This window comes from Scomber japonicus, chromosome 3, assembly GCF_027409825.1.
Source record: "Scomber japonicus isolate fScoJap1 chromosome 3, fScoJap1.pri, whole genome shotgun sequence".
Taxonomy (NCBI): domain Eukaryota; kingdom Metazoa; phylum Chordata; class Actinopteri; order Scombriformes; family Scombridae; genus Scomber; species Scomber japonicus.
The window spans coordinates 14,134,314-14,154,264 of NC_070580.1; the positions used below are offsets into that span (position 1 = coordinate 14,134,314).

Below are 19,951 nucleotides of genomic sequence, written 5' to 3' on the forward strand. Positions count from 1 at the left end.
CACTTGGCTGTGTTGTGGAAATTGATTAATTTTTTTCTACATTTGGATGGAAACCTGGCTACAGAGAAAGAAAAGAAACTAAGACTCAATAAGCAGAAAGATAAGTGTGGGAAATATGTATAGTATCAAGTTGTTATAATGTTCTTGGATGCAGATCTTGTGTTTCAGTAGATCTATATTTATATATATATATATATATTACATTTGAAATAAAAGCAAATATTCTCAAATTTTTCAAATTTCATGCTGCATTGAATTGCAGATGGATAAAGCGTATTATTCATCTGGGGAGAAATAAAATCATCAAATATTATAGGGGAGCTTATAAGTGGCAACTTACAGTAGGTGGCAAGTGAGGTCAGGTATCTGCAGGACATGCTGAGTTCACATTAACAGCAAACGAACATTGCAAACAACCTTTACACTCAGGTCTCTGGCAATTGTTGTCTGGACATCAATATAATCTTTATGGTGAGTGTGACCTGAAGAGGAATGTTTCTGCACTCATAGATTATTTATAGTTGTCTGTGATAGGTTAGTACAATGAAGACATAACACTACTGAAGCAGTAAAGGAGCAACAATATAATAAGTACACTGGATCTCAGACATGATGTTATAAGGCTAATTCACAGTATTTACCGGATGTGAGCCTCAGCTTTGGTGGCTGCCTGGTCGTACTGTTCAGCCATCTGCTTGTAAGTGTCAAGGTTCTGGAGGCAAAGAGACAGAGACAGAGAAAGGTAACAATCAAATAATATTAAGACACATTTTACAGTTCTGTAAAATTCCCCATTTCATTTTACATTTTAAAATGTTCTCAGAAAGCAGACTGCTGAGGCATATGCTGCCTTTAATGATGTGACAACTTGTTGCGCAGCTTTAACAGTATTCAAATTTCAGATTACATTATTACAAACCATAAAAAGAACTAAATATGTCAAAGTCCCCAAATCAAGTCCGATGGATTAGACAAGTCTACAATTTACACATTTACATAATATCACCACAGTTGCATTTTTTTAAGCTTCAATTAAAACGCTAATAAGCCAACAACGAGCAAAATGCATAAAACTAAAATTTGAAATGTCACATTCCTTAAATTAGCGACCTTTGGATTTTACAGTGCTGCTAACAAATCTGAAAGCTGATGACCTGTAGATACTCCATAATCAATCCTCAATTCATGCAAGGAAAAGTGGCATTTAAACAGCAATTACTGCACAGATGGAGCCTGTGCCTAGAGGGCTAGGTCATATACAGCACACCTCTACTGAAGTAATCTGTGGTCACAATGTTAACTACACCACATTGTGCTACAAACTGCGCATAAGGTGAGAGTGCAGGTAGTTTTCCAACCATATGTTTAAAATTTTTAATGTGAGCATTAACAAAATCAGAAGGCTGATCATGGCTTTGTTTGTTATGTGCCTTACAGTAAGTTATCCAGTCTGCAGTATTTCCAGCTACAGCAATGAATATATATTTGAAGTAATCTACTCTGTGATATGAACAGGCTTTGTGTCAAAACATATGAAATACAGTTTATCTAGAATGCCCCAAACACAAAGCAAATCTCTCTCGTCACCCTCTCATTCACTTTCAATGCGCAGTAATCACCATTTTAAACCAATAGCCGCAGCGCTCGTGCTTTTACTTAATTATTCCCTATATTCCCAATAGATGAGGGTGATAGGAGAGGAAGATAATTGAAGTGACTGAGCAGGGAAAGAGATGGGATCAAACACAAACCTCCTCCACAATCCCTAGCCCTCTACTTCTCCAGTGCCCCCTAGTCATTTTCATATCTCATTATTTCATACTGAATCACACTGATCCGCAGACATGCTTCTCCTGATCTGAATGTCTGGTGTTGGAGAAGACGCAAGTAATGTGATAGGCATCTTTCACTTAATCCTATCTGCTAGTGTTCACTACAATGTAATAATCTACCCCTCAATCATTTCCTTTCCTGTTCTTTATAGAAAAAACAGCACTAAAAAAAGTCTCGTAGGAAGGAGGACTGATAATATAACAACATCAGAGACTACGTACAGTACAAACTCCTTTGTGAGGATATCCCATCTATCCATCTATTTTTTCATTCCTGTTCAAGTTGTCAGTAGTCACAGAGGCAACAGTAGGTGATAGAAGAAAGACGCCTATTTAAGAGTTGTTATTTCCGAAAGACAACTAACAACTTCCTGTATAACAGTCTCATCCAAGTTTCCTGGCTCTGGCACAAGAAGATCACATCCCAATGGTTAATCCCTGCCTACAAAGCTCTGATTGGCTCAGTTGTTTTTCCAACAGGGGAAAGAGACATCAATGAGCACAACATCAGACCGACTGGATTTGATTAAAAAACAAAAAACAAAGCTGGGAATGTGGGCAGAGATGTAGAGATCTGGGACCAGGCTACAGATGCTATACATAGGAATAGTATGTAAACGTGTTCAGATGCAGCTGCAGTGTTTACCTTTCTTATCTTATTGTTTGTGTCCTGTATTGGCTGACCAGGTGCATCCTGTCATGGCAATTTACTATGTGGAAATGCCAAACATCCCTAGGCGAAAGACTTTATCCTTGCCAGTTATGTTGCCATATTGGATTATCCAGGACAGGACACAGGATTAGACTCCTGCTGCCACTACGTCTCCCCACTGACAATATGTGGACTAGGTGTAAATACCACACTTCAATGGCAGGGGGGTAAAAGGGGAGCTCCAAAGACTGTAAGTAAAGTATACTTCACACCTCATTCATCTCAAGCCTTACTGGTTTAAATTCACTTCATCCCAACTCCATCTACCTCTGGAATAAAAAACAGCTCCACAAATCTGAGCAGGTGCTCAGATGTTTTATTAATCTACTACGGATTAAACATACCCCAATAAATACCCTCATTTGACAGCGCTAGAAGCCAAACCCTGGATTCATGCACATTAAAAAAGACAGCAAGTCTCGTCTCTTCTTGGAGGAGAGTTAACTAATACTTTGGATGGCTCCCTGGGAATATATTGTAAGAAGTTGGCCAGATGTTAGCGACTTAGCCTTTAGCCTCAGGTCAAGGGCTCAGTGGGTACACTCAACAGAGGAAAGCTGAGCTGAAACATGAAAGTCTGTGGTTGCCTTGTGGGACATCCAGTGTTCGAGCCAAGATAAAAAAGACTCCACAGGGGCTTAAACCCACGGGTGCCTCAGATTATCCAGGACATAGAGAGCAGGGCATCAGAAAGTGAAGCAGCAAGCAGATGATTTAAAGCTGAAGTGAACGTCTCACTGATGATTCTGCCAGAGGTCTATATTGGAAAATTGGAAGGGTTAGGTGTTAATACAATGGTTCCCTGTTTGGTAGCAGACTAATAAATGAAAACATGGCGCATGGTGGGAAGCCAGTGAGGGATCATATCTTATCCAGTTCTTGCATCCCACCCCTTCTGGCAGTCAGCGCTGTACAACAGGCCAAGAGAGAGTTAGCAACAGGACAGAATAGTCCCCAGAGCAATGTTTGCCTGAAAATTGGAAGACAAAAATTATATACAAGTAACACAATTACATTTACAACTTCTGCTCTGGAACTAACAATTTCCACTTAAGTGAAAAGATTGCCTAAAACAGATAACATTAGCGAAAATAAAATGTTCCCAACGCATCCATTACCTATTTTGAAACCCCTACACAGTACCAATCACAGGTTTGGACACACCTCCCCATTCACTTGAATGATAAAGTGTGTCCACATCTTCAATAATTTCCCCTCTGCCACAAATTGAGTCTAACATTCAAAATGAAATTACTATCATCCATTTGAAATGTTGGGGGAAAGGGAGGCTGTGTGTTGTGTTTGTGAGTATCAACATGTTTTTTTTGTGTGCACTGACAGAACAGACCCCAACCAACAGCCCCTGCTCAGCTCTCTTGACACCAGAGAAGTGGCAGCACTATCACTGGCACACACACTCTGAGCTCTTCCCAGTCATTTGCATCCGTGGGGACAAAAGCCCAATGTGGAGAGACAGAAAGGGGGGATGATAACCCTCAATGGGGGAAAGCAAGGTTTTGGGGGTGTTGGAGAGGCTCATGGAGGGGATTAGTGTGAGTGCACATGTGCTGCGTGTGTGTAAGCTTGCATACATGCAGGTGTGTGACTAAATCTGTGTTTGTACGTGAACGGTTGTGTTCAGATGATCCTTGCATGCACACTCGTCTGAACACCCTCCAGCAGCTGTGGATTGAGATGGGCTGATGTCAGGATTTGGAGGGAGGGGTTGTTTCACGCTCCACGCTTGGACGAAGGCGGATTAATTATTTTTTTTCCGAGGCAGCAGCCGACAAAGGGGGGAAGAGGGGATTAAAAGAGGTGAATTTTAAACTGAGACTTGTTTACAGAGTCACAGGGTATGTTGCCACAGGAAGACAGATATACTCCACCTGTACTCTGAGAAGAGATTAGGAAGGCATCCACAAATAAACGAGAGAGAAGAGGATTGGGAGAGAGGAGGGGTACAGGATGTGGTGTTATGTTTGGGGGGTTGTTTCAGTTTTGGGGTGTCTTTTAACTGAGTGAACCTGTGTGTGGAGGATGGGGAATTCAAAGTTGCGCAGTGCACTGCCCACTCTTTCACAATTACTTCTTAACTACAGAGTCCACACAAGCCTGTCACAATAAACACACACATACACACAGCCTGTTTTCTCATTTGTGTCAGTAGTGGACTCAAACAGCATCCACAGCCTTTAGACAAACACAATAGTCTGTTATCGTCATTCATCCCTTAGGCAAACTGGACACCAGAGTGTGTTTGTGTCCGTTTTCATAAAGGTAATCATTCACACACACACACACGCACATGCACACGCACACATACACACACACACACACACAATAGCCTATTAGAAGGAGCTGCTGCTAAGCCACAGTAAAATGTTGATTCAGTGAAAGATCACACAACAATTACCAGTGAATTCTCCTTCTAATCTCACTGCTCTTACCTCTAGCTTAAATGTCTGCCTCAGATAATCAAGACATCCAAACAGCACAATTGAGTATACATTCTGCATGTGTGTTTTTCATACAGAAATGAACACAGTTCTACGGAAAAGCTCCAGTTTCTGAATACATCTAAAGAATGAAAGCGCAGGGTGGTATTCACACTGAGACATTGACATTCATCACCTTTTTGCATTAATACATTCTGACACAATACTGATGGTGAGGGAGGATTTAACAGCAATGTGCCTATGCTGAACTATGGATAGTATTACCAGACACATGTTTGGATCATAATTTATGTTTAAAGTGAGACATATTACTATTTCAACTTGTGTTTTGCATTAATGTGGCTGACCTGAGTCAGTCCATCGCAATTCAGCTTTTAAGTGGCCATTTTTTGTCAGCCCAACTGGAATTTGCCACAAGTGTGAGAGAGTGAAAGGAATAAAGATAGCAATGGAAAGGGAATGAGGGCATGAAAGGAGGCCTGGATGAATGGAGTGCTAGATTGGAAAATGAAGGAAGAGAAGGAGGGAGATGGACACCAGCTCAGGATATACTGTCTATTTAATGCACAGTCCATATAGCCTCTTTATCTCTCGCTCTCAGTCCCCCCTCTTTCTCACTCCCTCATCCGCATGCAGGTCAGCAAGTGAGGGGTGAAAAAAAGCGATAGAAAAAGGGACTGTGGCGGTGAGCGGAGAAAGATAGAGCATCCTCCACTCTTCTGCCAATCAGTCTCTTCCGTCAAGCATTGCAGCGTGTGCTGCTTGCCGCACGGTATGCAGGGGCCCTTCCATTTAACTTGGCTATGTAAAAGGTTTTCTCAGAGGCCTAAAGGAGGCGAGTGCCAGGGACTAGATAAGGTCCCCTGTCTGCCTGATGGGCCCTGCTGGAGGGAGGGAGAGACGGGGTGGAGGGGGAGTCAAGTCCCAAAGAGTGTCTACAGAATACTGTAGGGGTAGTTGAGGGTTTAAGAATATACAGAGGAGGGGTCAAAGTATGGGGAAAGTAGGTGAGAGTGTATGTGTGTATGCATACCTGCATGAGAGACAGGAATGAGTGAATGCTTTTTTAGGTAATTTCAATGTACCTTAATGAAAATAAAATATATTTGCTTTCCTCTGCATCATATATTGGTTCAATATTTTTCAGTGGTCTTCAGTGGTTTCCTGTTGAGCTTTTTTCTGCATCTTATATTCAATCATCATTTTTGACTGGGCTTCTGTGGTTTCCTGTTAAGTTTCCTTCTTTCATTTACTTCACTCATACTTTAATTTTAGCCTCCTGCCTTTTACCTTGTTGTTTTTGTAGTCTCTGTCCATCCCACGGCAAGCTTTTTCCTGCACTAATATCAATCATACACCAGTCCCAACCTTGTTCCTTAGAAATCTTTTAACAAATCTGCCCAACTTTACTCGGTAAAAAGCTAGCTCCATTTATCAAACCACTGTGCTAGTTGTCTTTACAGGGTGCAAAATATCAACAACGCATTAGTGCTCAGGTGGAGGGAACACAGGTCATAATTTCTTAAAAGCAGCCAACAAACTGCTTTTATATTTTTCTATTTGGTGAAAAGACTGTAGGGTTTCTGGCAAAAAGACATAGTGATGAAGCAGAGTATATTTGATTAGGCAACTGAAGCTCTCTCAAAGAGACAGTGCTGTGAAACCTCTCTTGAGTGCTGCTCCATCAACAGCAAGTCGTGACTCTCATCTGCCTGCCTGAAACTTTCAATTGCATTACATTTACATTTTGACATTGGTATGTGGCTTGACATTTCCAGGAAAGGGAAGAGTGTTGTGTGTCTCAATAAGATTTTACTCTCCAAGGAGGGTGAGTAATATGTCACTTTAAGACTTGTTTCGATATTCCTGATGTGTGAAGACTTCCTTTCAGTGAAAGCCTACAGCATGTTTTTATCTCATTAGTAAGGTCTCCTGTTATACATGTCAAAATTCCAAAGAGCTATTATCTTGCTCTCTACACCACCATTTTTAAAACTAGTAAATGATTTAGGGGAGACATGTTTGATTTTCAGATGAGTTCTGGCTATTTTTTTTTTGATGATGTGCATGTTTGTAAGATAGAAACATTGTCCTTACCTTCTTCTCCAGTGTTTCAAGCTGATCTTTATAGAAGCAGGAAATGCTTTCCAGCTCCTTTTCTTTCCTCTCCAGTTGCCTGGCCTGAGGAAGACACAGAGAATAGGACAAAAAAGACAAAAAAATAAAAATAAAAACACTGCATGTTTAATTAAAAAAGGCAGAAAATACAGATGTGGTATAGTTTCTTTATATTGACACATCACAATTTACTAAACTAATATAGCCTGTGCAGGCCTGTCTAAATATTCTATTCTGACTGCCTGGCAAATGAGGAGAAGAAAATCAATGCCAACAACTGCAATTCTTAATTTGACAGTTTTCTGTATCTACATAATTACTAAGTGAGTAAAATTACACTAAAAATGCTGGGTTGAGACAACACGTTCACTTCCGTTGCCTATGGGCATGCTGCGAACATTGGACGAACGCCAGAGCTAAATGCTGTGGGGAGAAGAATCAAGGCGACCTGCCCAACAGACTCCAGAAACATGACTATTAAAGTGGTTTCTGATATGCTGAAATGACCAAAATTTGAAGACAGATGTCACTAATGATATATAAAAAAAAAAAAAAAATTTTGTTGTTGGCATAGACACCTTTATTTAGCAGTAGACTAACAGTAAACATGGGGGAGAGAGGGGGGTGTGACTTGCAGCAAAGGACCTCCGATCGGGATTGGAACCGGGGTCGGCTGCGTATATGGCATGCGCATTAACCACTCGACCACCTGCGCGCCAATATAAAAATAAATTTGAATTGATTGTCTGCTTCATATTCCAGTAAAATGTAAACACCTCTCACAGAACCACGCCCCCACACTCACATTATAAAAAGATTGTATCACATCACTATACTTAACCACATACATATGACTACTTGACTACGACTCACACTTCTGTTGGTGTACTATCACTAGTCTTTGCCACAGCAGTTAAAGGCTGCAACTACTGAGACATAAATTAGCTATCAGCTGATGCACTACCACTGATGTAAAATATTAACACTACAAGTATTTAGTAAGAATTGCTACAGGTGACATCACATACATCTTTTCTGCAGCAGTAAGAAAACAAAACAAAGTAGTTTAAAACAGTTTAATGGCATAGACATTTTGAATGACCATTGTGAAAATTATTATATTGTTTCCATTTTTATGTTGTGTTATGGTGTATGTGTTTGTTATGATAATAAGAACAGTACATCACATGTACACCACAAAGAAATAGCTATTTAACAGTGTCTCCATCTAATGTAAGAGAACTTACAAAAGCAGTCAGGTGGCATGTGACTGGCACAGCGGCAGCAGGGGCTGGCATGGCGATGCTGGCATTAGGATGAGGTGAAATGCTTTAATATGCCCGCTGAGCCAAGCTTTGACAGGAAGCAAGATGGCAGACTGGCTGTAGAAGGACCCATAGTATGGGTCATCGAGTAGTAGCATGCAAGCAGAGGATGATAGAAGGCAGATGTCAAACAAATACTGTGAAAACAAGTTGCAAGCTCAGCTTGAAGTCAGTAATGTACATGCAGCAGGGATTTTTAATAAAATATTCAGATTTAATCAAAGATTCACTTGAAAATGTAATCAATCTTCATTGTTCACCTTGTTTTAACAGTGTGAGGCTTAAAAGTGTGTCCATATCATAACACAATTATATAAATGGAATGAAGTGGAAGTCATAAAGTAACCTTTTATGATAAATATTAATTGTAATAACATCATAAGCAGAGACAGAACAATAATGAAGAGCTGTAGCAGAGCAGCAAAAGAGGGATAGTCAAGAGTTAAGACAAAGCAAGCACTAACAGTGCAATGGACTGATGTTATTGACAAACAAAAAATCTTTAAAATAAAGTAAAATCTTTCTCCATGCAGTCTCTCAGTCACTGTACTTTAATTATCCATCTCATTTTAGATCATATAATCATAATAGTAATGTAATGACGGTATAGCATAAACTATTTTTATATTTAATAACAAACAAACAAATGTCAGGTAAATTTAATAGCAGTGAGCTGAACATGGTGTGCACAGGATGGTTGAATTATTATCTACGTGTACACATTTATTTATTAGTATGTGTATTAATATGATTATCAATATATGTTTGACTACTTATGACACACACTGGTTCTAATCAATAAGGGCAATGAGTGAACCAGTGTTACAACAGTATAAACACAATACTATGCATGAACACTATGAAGCTGGCTTGGAGTGAGGCGGCAAAAAGCAGCAATGGAGCAAACAGATTTATATAGCACTGATATAGAAACATGCATCCAGAAACAAACCCACCCACCCCTCCACACATACACACACGTTGTTGTGCCATGCAATGGTGTAATGGTGACTGATTGCTGGTTCCGAGTTGTGCATTAGTGATTTTGATATAGATCAGATGGAGCAACAGCATCTTCCCTGGCTGATCTTCTGATCTTGTGTGCTCTTGGCTGATAGAGTGGAAACATGTGTGCATACACACATACTTACATACAGACTGACATTACATTTATTGTAATCCAATCTTATCCTAACTTAACAGGCTCATGTATCCCCAAATAGCACATCTGCAAATCCCCATACTGTGCTCGCTGCACTTTTTCTTTCTACAGCGGCTGTTTGATGCTTAAGGGCTGTGTGTGTATATGTGTGTTTGTGTGTAAAATCACCTCTGCCAGCAGCACAGATGATGTGTAATTTTCTAGCTGAATACCTCCCAAAGTGTTGTTGTGTGGAATGGTGGCGGCAGCACACTCACAGCCTCGCTTTAATGCACAATGAAAACATGACATTTGAATAGGGAAGAGAGAGAGTGAGTGAGACAGAGAAAGAAAGCGGTAGAGAGAAAGAAAAAGTGAGGTTTTTTTTTTTTGTAAAAGGAGGCACCAGCAGTTGTAGTGTTGCTTACCCAGGCATCCAAATCTGCTGGCTAGGAGAGAAAGGAGGAGCGGGCGTGAGTGAAACGGCAGACGGTACAAGGAAAGCACAGGGTTGAAAGAGATGATGATAGAGATAAATAGGGAGAATATAAAAAGACAGGTATAATGAGGAGGAAAAGAAGAGTGGCTAGATAAATAAAGGAGAGGTGTCGCCAGATTTGAGAAGGGAATGGGGGAACATGCAGCACATAGAAAAATGAAACAGTAGAGGAAAAAGGAACAAGAAGGGAACAAGTTTAGTACAGCCAGACCCAGTGTAATCAACACCACTGTGTACAAGTTGTTGTTTGTTTCAAGGCTACATTAAGTTATAAAATCTAGTTTTCCAGATGTCTGATGTTGTGTGAGATGTAACTCTGCTCTCTAACATTCTCACCCAACTTGTCCCATTATTTTGTAGAACCTGTAACCTGTAAGTCTTGAAAGTGGCCATAAAATATTACATGACAGCTTATGCAAGACTACTATATGTTACACCACATTATCACCGAATCAAATAACCAGCCAGTTAGAGCATTATAACACAAACACACAGGAAAACATGTTTGGGTGTCTAGTCTTGCCTACTAAAACCAAGTGCTCCCAGTCCAGCATTAGACACAGAGCAGGAAGGGACAGATTAGAGTGGTGGGTGGCTCTAATGTTGCCATGCCTCATAAAAACACCATTCTGTTAAATGAGGTAAACTCACAAAGCTGCACAGTGTGTGTGTGTGTGTGTGTGTGTGTGCGAGATAGAGATAGAGAGAGAGAGAGAGAGAGAGAGAGAGAGAGAGAGAGAGAGAGAGAGAGAGAGAGAGATGGGTAATCTGTGTTACAGATACAGCCGATGCCATCTGTTTAACCTCCGTGCTTCAGAGGCTGGCCCTAAACTATGTGTCTGAGTTTGAGTCTGTCTGTGTGTGTGTGTGTGTGTGTGTGTGTGTGTGTGTGTGTGTGTGTGTGTGTGTGTGTGTGTGTGTGTGTGTGATCCCCCACAGAGTGTTCAGAGGAGTGTGGGGGTCCCATTTCCATAGATGACAGACTTTAGAAGAGAGGTGAAGGCTCTTGTAGCGATACAGATGCAGTCAAACATACACCCAAGCACTTTGGTGCAGTCCATGGGCCATAGCGGACAATGGCATTTACTCCCACTCATTGTTTTCACAGCTCTGAGCTCCCTGGTGACCAGCAGTCAGCAGCCCCAGTCTGAGCATTAATAGTCTGGATCGACTAGCAAAAACAGGACAAGAAAGTATTCCAAGAAGAAGAATCTCACCAAGATATTGACCAAGATACATGTAGTATTAAAACATTAAAATTAATTACAACACAATAAACTAAAATGAGACCGTAAATTACTGCAACTGACTTACAGGTACTACCTATTGTATTTCAGGTCAACAGTACAGGTACATTTATGAAAAGACACACTAGGTACTACGTAGGTACTCATTCTACATTGCCACCACCACCTCATGTAACAAATGATAGTCCAAAAGTACTATCATCAAATTATGCTGACAATTATAACAATCACGCAACCTCAAACTCCTTTTTTTTCACTGCTTCTTTTAACAATGAAGCTCAGTCAGTATCAGTAAAACTGACTCCAAGCCCATTTTCTATCCTCCGTATTACAGATTGTTTAGGAAATTATTCAAATATAAGTGAAATCCGAATTAAATATAACAGCCTAATTATCCCTTTAAAAATTTGTACAGTGAACACCACCAAAGAGAAAACGTATAACTTACATTTGCTGTTGTTTAAATTCAGATAAACCTCTATGCTATTGAGACACTACCAACTTTTGTGTTTTGTTTTGACTTTTGCTACTTCTAATTTCCAAGTATACTTCTTGCCTTTCTTACTATTAAACACACACAAAGACAGACTTGAAACTTCAACGGGAGAGGGTGGGGGGGGAGAGAGAGAGAGAGAGAGAGAGAGAGAGAGAAAGAGAGAGAGAGACAGACAGACAGAGAGAGTTCCTGCGTGCGTTCTAGGTATTCCTCATGTTGTGGGGACATAGATCTGTTTACACATACATGTTGTGGGGACTTGCTTCCTTTATGGTGGTAATGGTTATTGTTAGGTTACGTCTACAGGAAATTAACCCAAGTCAATGTAATGTCCTCTGAAGTGATGGAAACATGATTCTGTATGTGTATGTATATATGTGTGTGTGTGTGTGTGTGTGTGTGTGTGTGTGTGTGTGTGTGTGTGTGTGTGTGTGTGAGGGGGAGAGAGAACACTAAGACTGTGCGTGCGTGAGTGACAAAATGAGACCCTTTGGTCTCCAACACCACCTCGTATGGCAAGAAATGCTTCCTTGGAAATCAATTATGTAAATACTGAATTATGCAAATGGTACATTTGAATAAATCTATGTGTTTGGGGAGAAAAGATTTTGGTGTGGTTTTCTACTTGGAGTCAAGAGAGGAGAGAGAGAGAGAGAGAGAGAGAGAGAGAGAGAGACAGAGAGAGAGAGAGAGAGAGAGAGAGAGAGAGAGAGAGAGAGAGAGAGAGAGAGAGAGAGAGAGAGAGAGAGAGAGAGAGAGAGAGAGAGAGAGAGAGAGAGAGAGAGAGAGAGATGAGGGCTAAAATGAGGATTAGGCTAGAGAATGTCACTGGCAGACACAGTTTGTGCAAACTCCTGATCTGGCTTTTTAATCAGGGAGAAAAAGACATAGAAAAAGTGAGAAAGACAACCATACATACATAGGAGAAATGAATTTACTGATTCATTTCTTCCTGTCATATCTCTATGAGAATAAGAACGGTGAGCACATTTATCATGTGTGCCAGTAATAAATGCCAATGGTACAGTTGAGTGCTTCACTCCAGCTCTTGTTTAGTTGATCCTGATGTTTGACTAAAACTCCAAAGTGTTTGTGTCGATTTGACCTAAAAGGCACACTGAGCAATCATTAATCATCATCAATAATCTCTAGTACATTACAGTATCACTTTGATAATGGACAAAATAGACAGAAGGACAATGGACAGAGAGAAACTTCAGGTCTGGTCCATTATATTTAGTTTCTTTTTCTCATTAGTGTTCCATATGTATTGAAACCCAAGAATTCAAATTTTGGTTGAAGTATGTATGTTTTAGCATCAAAATGCCATTTCCTAAGCCCTTCTGCAGACTTATATTTGTGGTGAAGACTTTTGTCAGGTCACAGTGACCTTTAACTACCAAATTCTTAAATTGGAAAAAATTTGAAGAAATTCCCTCCAGGCATGGAGGCATAAAAATATAACAACAAAACTGCTCTTGCTCACAATCATAGAGACAAAAGGAGAAACAGACAATAGAGTGCAATGCACCCTAGCAGTGTATGACGTTCAACTAAACACCATTTTAAAAGATACAAAAGTAGCAAATCTTCACATCTGAGAAGCCTAAAAGAAAAGACATTGAAATTTAAAGGTTGAGTGTCTCTGGTTTTTTTTAACATGTAAATGAACGTCAGTTACACTAAATCTTTGTATTTCACAGAATAGCAGAGTTTTTAATCTGGTGTCTGTAGTGAATTGCACACGCTGGTAATGATGGCTTTACGTAAACTAACAATGATTGCTTTGCTTTGATTTAGTCAAGCGGGGTGGAATGTCCTTGGCGTACCCCAACCACGTTGCGTCATGAGGTGGTGACCGGCTCATGTCAAAAATGTCAAGGGACTGCAGTGATGACATCTACAGCGTTTGCGTAATTATGGTTCCAAACTGCAGGTTTACTACATACACTACAAATGCACATACTCTATCAGAGTTTAAATACATATGCATGAATCATCACACCAAAACCTGTGGGTGATGTACGCACCTGCGTGCATTCACAAAAACACAAACTCACACATACACGTGCACACATTACAGTAGAAACCAGAGGCATGAATTGGTTAGTCTTAGCTGTTTGCTCATTAAATGTCTGTTCTCGTCACATAGCTGGAGGAGGTTAAATGAATTAACACTTCATCACCCCGCTTTCCCACCACAGCCTGCTGGAAAGACAGATAGAGAGAGGGGGTGACACAGAGAGATAGAAGATGGAGAAAGAGACATGTCAGTTGAATAACAAAACGGAGGATGGAGGAAATGAGAGAAGATAAGAAGAAAACATGGAGAGTAGTGAGAAAGAGAGAGAGTGATGGGTAGAAACAATAACCACAGGCATTTTCTGTCTTCTCCACTCATTTGCTCTAATTAGTTTTTTTGTTTTTTTTTACATTCAGCTTAAAATAAAGTTGAGTTCTGTTAAGTTCAACTTTTTAAATCTGGAGATCCTACTTCTTCACTTATTAATTTCAAACTGAGATCTGATTAGGAACACAGGAACTGAGGAAATGTTCTGATTTGAACCGTGTTTACAGTTTCACTTGGCTACACTTGTCATTTGAATTCTCTTGACACGTCAGGATTTTGCTTGAAATTTCAATATCTACCTCTAACACACTAGGAAGAAGCAACTGTCCACTGACTTTATTTTGTCTGTGATTGATGCAACTTTAATAGATTGACAATTTGCTTAGAGGGTGAGACCCACACTCTGATTGTTTCAGCATGAAACATCATTCCCCAATTTGAGAACAAGCATCTGGGAAACATTACTTTGCCTCTGGATAACAAGTCTTGTCCAGCTGTCTCATTACATCATGATTGCTCTCTGATGGGAGTGGTATTCCACTCCTACACATTTGTCCTTTGAACCGACAGGATTTGTGCTAGGCGCTCCCTCCTCTCTCACTGCTCCGCTCTGATCAAAATCTCCTCAGCCGGTGAGCGCTCTGCTCGTCAGCAATTACCGCCGCTCGAAACGATGGGGGAGCGCTGTGTATGTGTGCGTATGTGTGCAAGTGAGTGTGAGCGTGCACAAAGGGCTTAGCTGTTTTAACATGCAGAAAAGATGTCAAGTCTGTGATTACACTAGCTGATAACAACCGGTTTAGCCATGTGTGAATGTGTGTGTCTGAATTGCTGTTGTATTTTACATTGTCGGATCCTATGAGGAAGAAATTCAGAGTTTATATCTATGTGTGCGCATCTCTGCACTTTCACAGTATGTCACACTTGCAGACATCAAAGCCATAACTATGGTGAAGGTTAATGTTCACCCACTCGGTTTCAATGTAAACCTCTCTCACTCTGCTACCATATCTACACCTGTATCTATACGTTTCTTTTACCTCTATCCATCTTTGTATTTATTCATCTCTTTCTCTCCCTCCGTTCTGGATTCTGACACCAATCCCCCTCCCCCCTTACTTTCCCTGCCTCACCCTCTGTCTTTGGCTAACAAGCAGTGCTGGCTATCTAGCCGGCTGGCTGACGGACTCAGACATCTGAATCTATTACTTTACCACGCTCCAAGTCTCCTTTCTCTCCATTTCAGCTACTTCAGCCCATTCCTGACTTTGTCTTTCTCTGCACTCTCTGGCTTAATGCTTCCATATGCTCACTGCTCCAGCCGCTGCCTACTTTATATTGTTGACTATGACTCCTCTCTCCAGACGCTCCCATAAGAAGCAGACCTTTAATTTTGACCCTGCCTGAGTATACCCACACATCTGCACTGGTATGTTTGTTTGTTTCCATGTAACCAATAAATAACGGATGATGCACAGACACTGAATGAAAGCACAAGTCTTCAGTCCCATTTGTTTTACCTCATAATCTGCTCAGCGTGGATGTGCTATCATCTGCTGAAAAACAAACTGACTTGTGATTCTTATTTTAGATATATGTTGTCATCTTGGGCCATGAGAGGGAAAAAAATCCATCTAGAGATTATTTTGGGATTGACTGAGTACAGCTGAACTAACATGTCCGTCTGGTGCTAGAAAGCAAACACTCAAAGCAGCTGAAGTGATCCGAGTTGACAGACTGATGTAACCACAGGCTGGTTCAGTGAGGAGTGATGAGATGGTGGGCTAGTAACGTCGTATTTGCCATCAAATCATAACAGATTTGATATGTGATGACATCTTTTGAACATGGTACAGATTTAATAATATCTAGAAATGCCAACACTGTATGTAATGTGGAGATAAAGGACACTAAACTAAACAATTGTGGATAAAGAAATCAGTAAGAGTTAGGGAATTAGTAATGTGCTGAAAGAATAGATCTGTTGCAGAGAAATATATTTTGTGATCACAAACAAATGTCTTTTACAGTTTGACAGCAGGGGGGCCTGCTGGTTAGTGAGAACATCTTGTAACTGAAAGGCTACATATTCAGTGCAAAATGCACCGTTTCTACTGCAGTCAAGTGTGATTTCCTGTTGTCGCCATGCAGAAGCAGGGCAATACTGTTAACATGTGTGGCATCATCCTCTGTGGTCTGAGTGTTTGTCATCTTAGGTCTGACTTAAATTAATGTAGGGCTATTCACCCTGGTTTTCATCATCTTTCTTTCGGACAGTGGCAAATGCTTTGCTCTGACTCATCACTCACACACTCACACACACTCACACACACGAAGGACAGAGACTGAGGGGTTGAGAAGAGAAGGATGGAAAGATGAGAGACAGAGGAGGAGAAATAAATGCTGGGAGAACATGTTGCCCAGGAGCACATGTTTCTGTGCAGAGCACGCATCCATCCTACTTTTTAATCTCCTAGCAAACAAAACATGCTTCAACAATGCCATCTAGTGACCAACTGAGGGACTACTCTGTTTCCTTTTCACATTGTCACAAATCATCATCTTCAAAATTACATACCAACCCAGACCACAGAATGTAGCCACAAATAAAATATGGTCAAATGTGATGGGAATGGGGAATGAGGTGTGTCTGACTACTCAGCAAAGTAATTAGCACCCCTAACTCAGTGCAATTTTACTTCTACTAAATAAACACTATTATGACAGAAGTCAAGTACCTGATTTCCTGTCATCTGCCCACACAACAATATTGCTTGGGTGTTAAAAAAATGAGGAGGTGTGACAGAAGGACATCAAGAATGACCAAATGGGCTCATCATCCCTCATCACACATTTCTGCTCAAACTGTATAACCGCCAAAATTCTCATATCAAGATGTAATTTACAGTTAAATAAAGGATTCATACATCAATCAATAAGGATTTATTTAAATTAAAAAACCTGTTACAGTCTACAGTTGCATGGCTCGTTACCATAGCTTGTCACAAGCAAATCTTGTATTCAAACTGTTGCATTATGTTACATTTTACCATTTGGATGAAAGTGTCAGCAACCCTCTGTAAAAAAAACAAAAAAAAAAAACAAAAAAAACTAGAAAAACGATAGAACGATAGCTAGCAAGAGGAATGCTTTTAGATTCCTCACAGGTTGCACCAATGATGGATTTGAAAACGTATTTTGCTGTTGAAGTCTTAATTAATGACTATCTTGAGCTCTATTTATATATTTGTACATCTGCTTCATTATTCAAGTTCTGCTGCTAAACTCTGCTGCTTGTTCAATAAAGCTGTTAGGTGCGACTCTCATTTTTTTACTATTAGCCCACATGCTGTGTGTAGAGCATTTTGTTAAATATTAATTTATTCATTCGTCAGTATGGATGCAGTTGGCATGAATGAACATAGAAAAAATACTGTGGAATTAATTCTAGTTAGATTATCATTGTGGTTGTATGTGGGGTTCTTTGCCCATTGCCCATTTAACCTTTTTTGTTTCCTGCTTTATTAAATACATTTTATTTTTTCTGTGCATAACATATGCTGATGTTTTACTTACTTAAGGTTAGCTGCTCTAACCTTAATGCTAATCTGACAGCAATCAATTCACACTTACGTTGTGTTGCAAGTGTTCAGAAGTGATACGAGGTCAGACCTACTAAGATTGCTGTTGTGACTTTTATATAAAAGTGACTTATGTTCGACATGAGCCCAATATATTAAACTGCTATCAGTTTTATGTAAAAAGTGCATGTCTGAAAGGGCTGAAATGACAAATATCTGAACAGATAAAGATAACAAATGTACAACAAATGTCCCAACAAAGACTTCCATTAAGAACTCTGAGGTTTGTAACACTAAATAAATGTAAGCCCTCACAATGTACTATAAGCTCTGAATGACTGCTTGCCTTTAAATATGCAGTTTATGTAGCTGTTTTAATATCTGATATTTTCATGTCTGTGTCTTTTTAATGTTAACTGAAAGAATTTTCTCATTTAAATGTATGCACCTGACCTGAATTAAAACTATGATTTCACTGTCCACCACTGGTATTTTCATTTTTCTCCTGTTTCTAGAGACAGGATGAGACAGTAACTTTTAATATACAGGACTACACTCAAATGCAGTAAACTGGCAGGTTACAAATATTCACCTGCAACCCCCACACAGGTACTAAAGTCTATTCTTCTCACCCACCTAGAAACCTTCTGAAAGTCAATAAAGCAGATGCTTGTTATTGTCTGTCTGTATGTGTGTGTGTGTGTGTGTGTGTGTGTGTGGCACTGAATGCTTGTGCATACTAATCACATTTTATTTGCAGCACCAATGACACCTCTGAGGCAGGGAGAATAGCTGGGGGAAGACAACAAACACAGGAGGTGCTAATGAAAGAAAGGAGAGGAGAGACTACTGTAGGTGTTAATGTAACTTGTCGTCCCTTTCATGTCTCCACTCAAGGTGTAACTGTTAAATATACTAAATATACTCTCAGAACAAGGTAGGATGACAGTTTGAAAAAGCTTAGTTATATACACGTAAGCTTCTGTCTGTAGGTTGGCCGAGAAGTTTTCCCGGCCTGTGTTTATACAAGCTCTGAAAACATAATTAAATATTGTGAATGTAGAGATAAGTGGATAATACAAGTCTGGACCATTTCTCAGAACTTCGTGATTTTGGGAGCACCACATCTCCATTACTACCAATACATAGCTGATTGGTGCAGGTCAGTATTGAACACGCTTAGTGTATAGTAGGACTGAAAGAGAAAAGAGATGTCAATGGACTTTGATCTACCATCATTTAAATACCTGTAAAGTCAATTTAAAAACAGCAGTTGTTGAACAAAGTGCTTTACTGGGAAAGTTATACTACAAATACCTGGCCAATCACTATGGAAAAATCAAGAAATTGATTATCAATGCATACTGTCTGAACCACACCTCCTTTGCAGTAATTGTACATACTAGTATACTCAGCAACAAGAAGGCACTCCTAAAATATAAAAAAGTATACAGCAAAGGGAGAACAACACTAACAGGTGTTACAAAACAAAAATGAATTTCATATCAAACAAGAATATACTACACTGCAGTACATAAGTATTTAAGAAATATAATTCAGATAAATCTAAGATAACATGCGATTGACTAAACGTGAATTAACCTTGCAAGCAGACAACTCCATACAACACATGTACACACATACACACACCCCTGTGATCAACATAGAGCCTGTGCAATGTTGGTATGCGCATCTACAGATACATACACGTACGTATACGCACATAGTCACAGTGGTGGCAGTGACGGTGAGGCAGGAGTAAATGGCTAATGTGAGTGTTTGTGACAGGCAGCCTGAGGCAGTGTGGGGAGCAGCTCAGCTTTCTGACAGGTGTTGCGTCCACACCTCGCTCACCTCCTCCTCACCCCAATACTAAATCACAGCCTCCATGCTGGGGTGCCTAGAGTGCATGTGAGGAAATAGGCTGGGTGATGCTCACTATATATGTGTTTGTGTATTGGGATAGCATCACAGCAGTGTGTGTGTGTGTGTGTGTGTGTGTGTGTTTCTGTGTGTCTGTCTCCTCCTCTGGGAAATAAGGCAGCTTCTGAATTACTCAAAGTGGTGAGTTTAAAAGGTAAAATAGGGAAAGAGAGGAGGGGGGAGAGCTTTTTCTTTCAGCCCCCAGCTGCGTTGTTGCCGGTGGATACAGGGTCGATGGAAGAGAAGGAAGCCCACCTGCTAAGCGGAG

At 40.1% G+C, this 19,951-nt stretch overlaps 1 protein-coding gene across 2 annotated transcripts in view; it reads right to left on the minus strand.

Annotated features, from left to right (window-relative positions):
• LOC128356142 (MICOS complex subunit mic25a-like) overlaps window positions 1-19,951 on the minus strand; it is a 50,934-nt gene that overhangs the window by 25,477 nt on the left and 5,506 nt on the right. For both annotated transcript variants that reach the window (XM_053316588.1, XM_053316589.1), the window contains 2 exons: window positions 7,101-7,184; window positions 642-712 (listed from right to left, as the gene is read on the minus strand). In XM_053316588.1, the coding sequence (XP_053172563.1) occupies window positions 642-712; window positions 7,101-7,184 (155 nt within the window). The remainder of the gene's footprint in view (window positions 1-641; window positions 713-7,100; window positions 7,185-19,951) is intronic.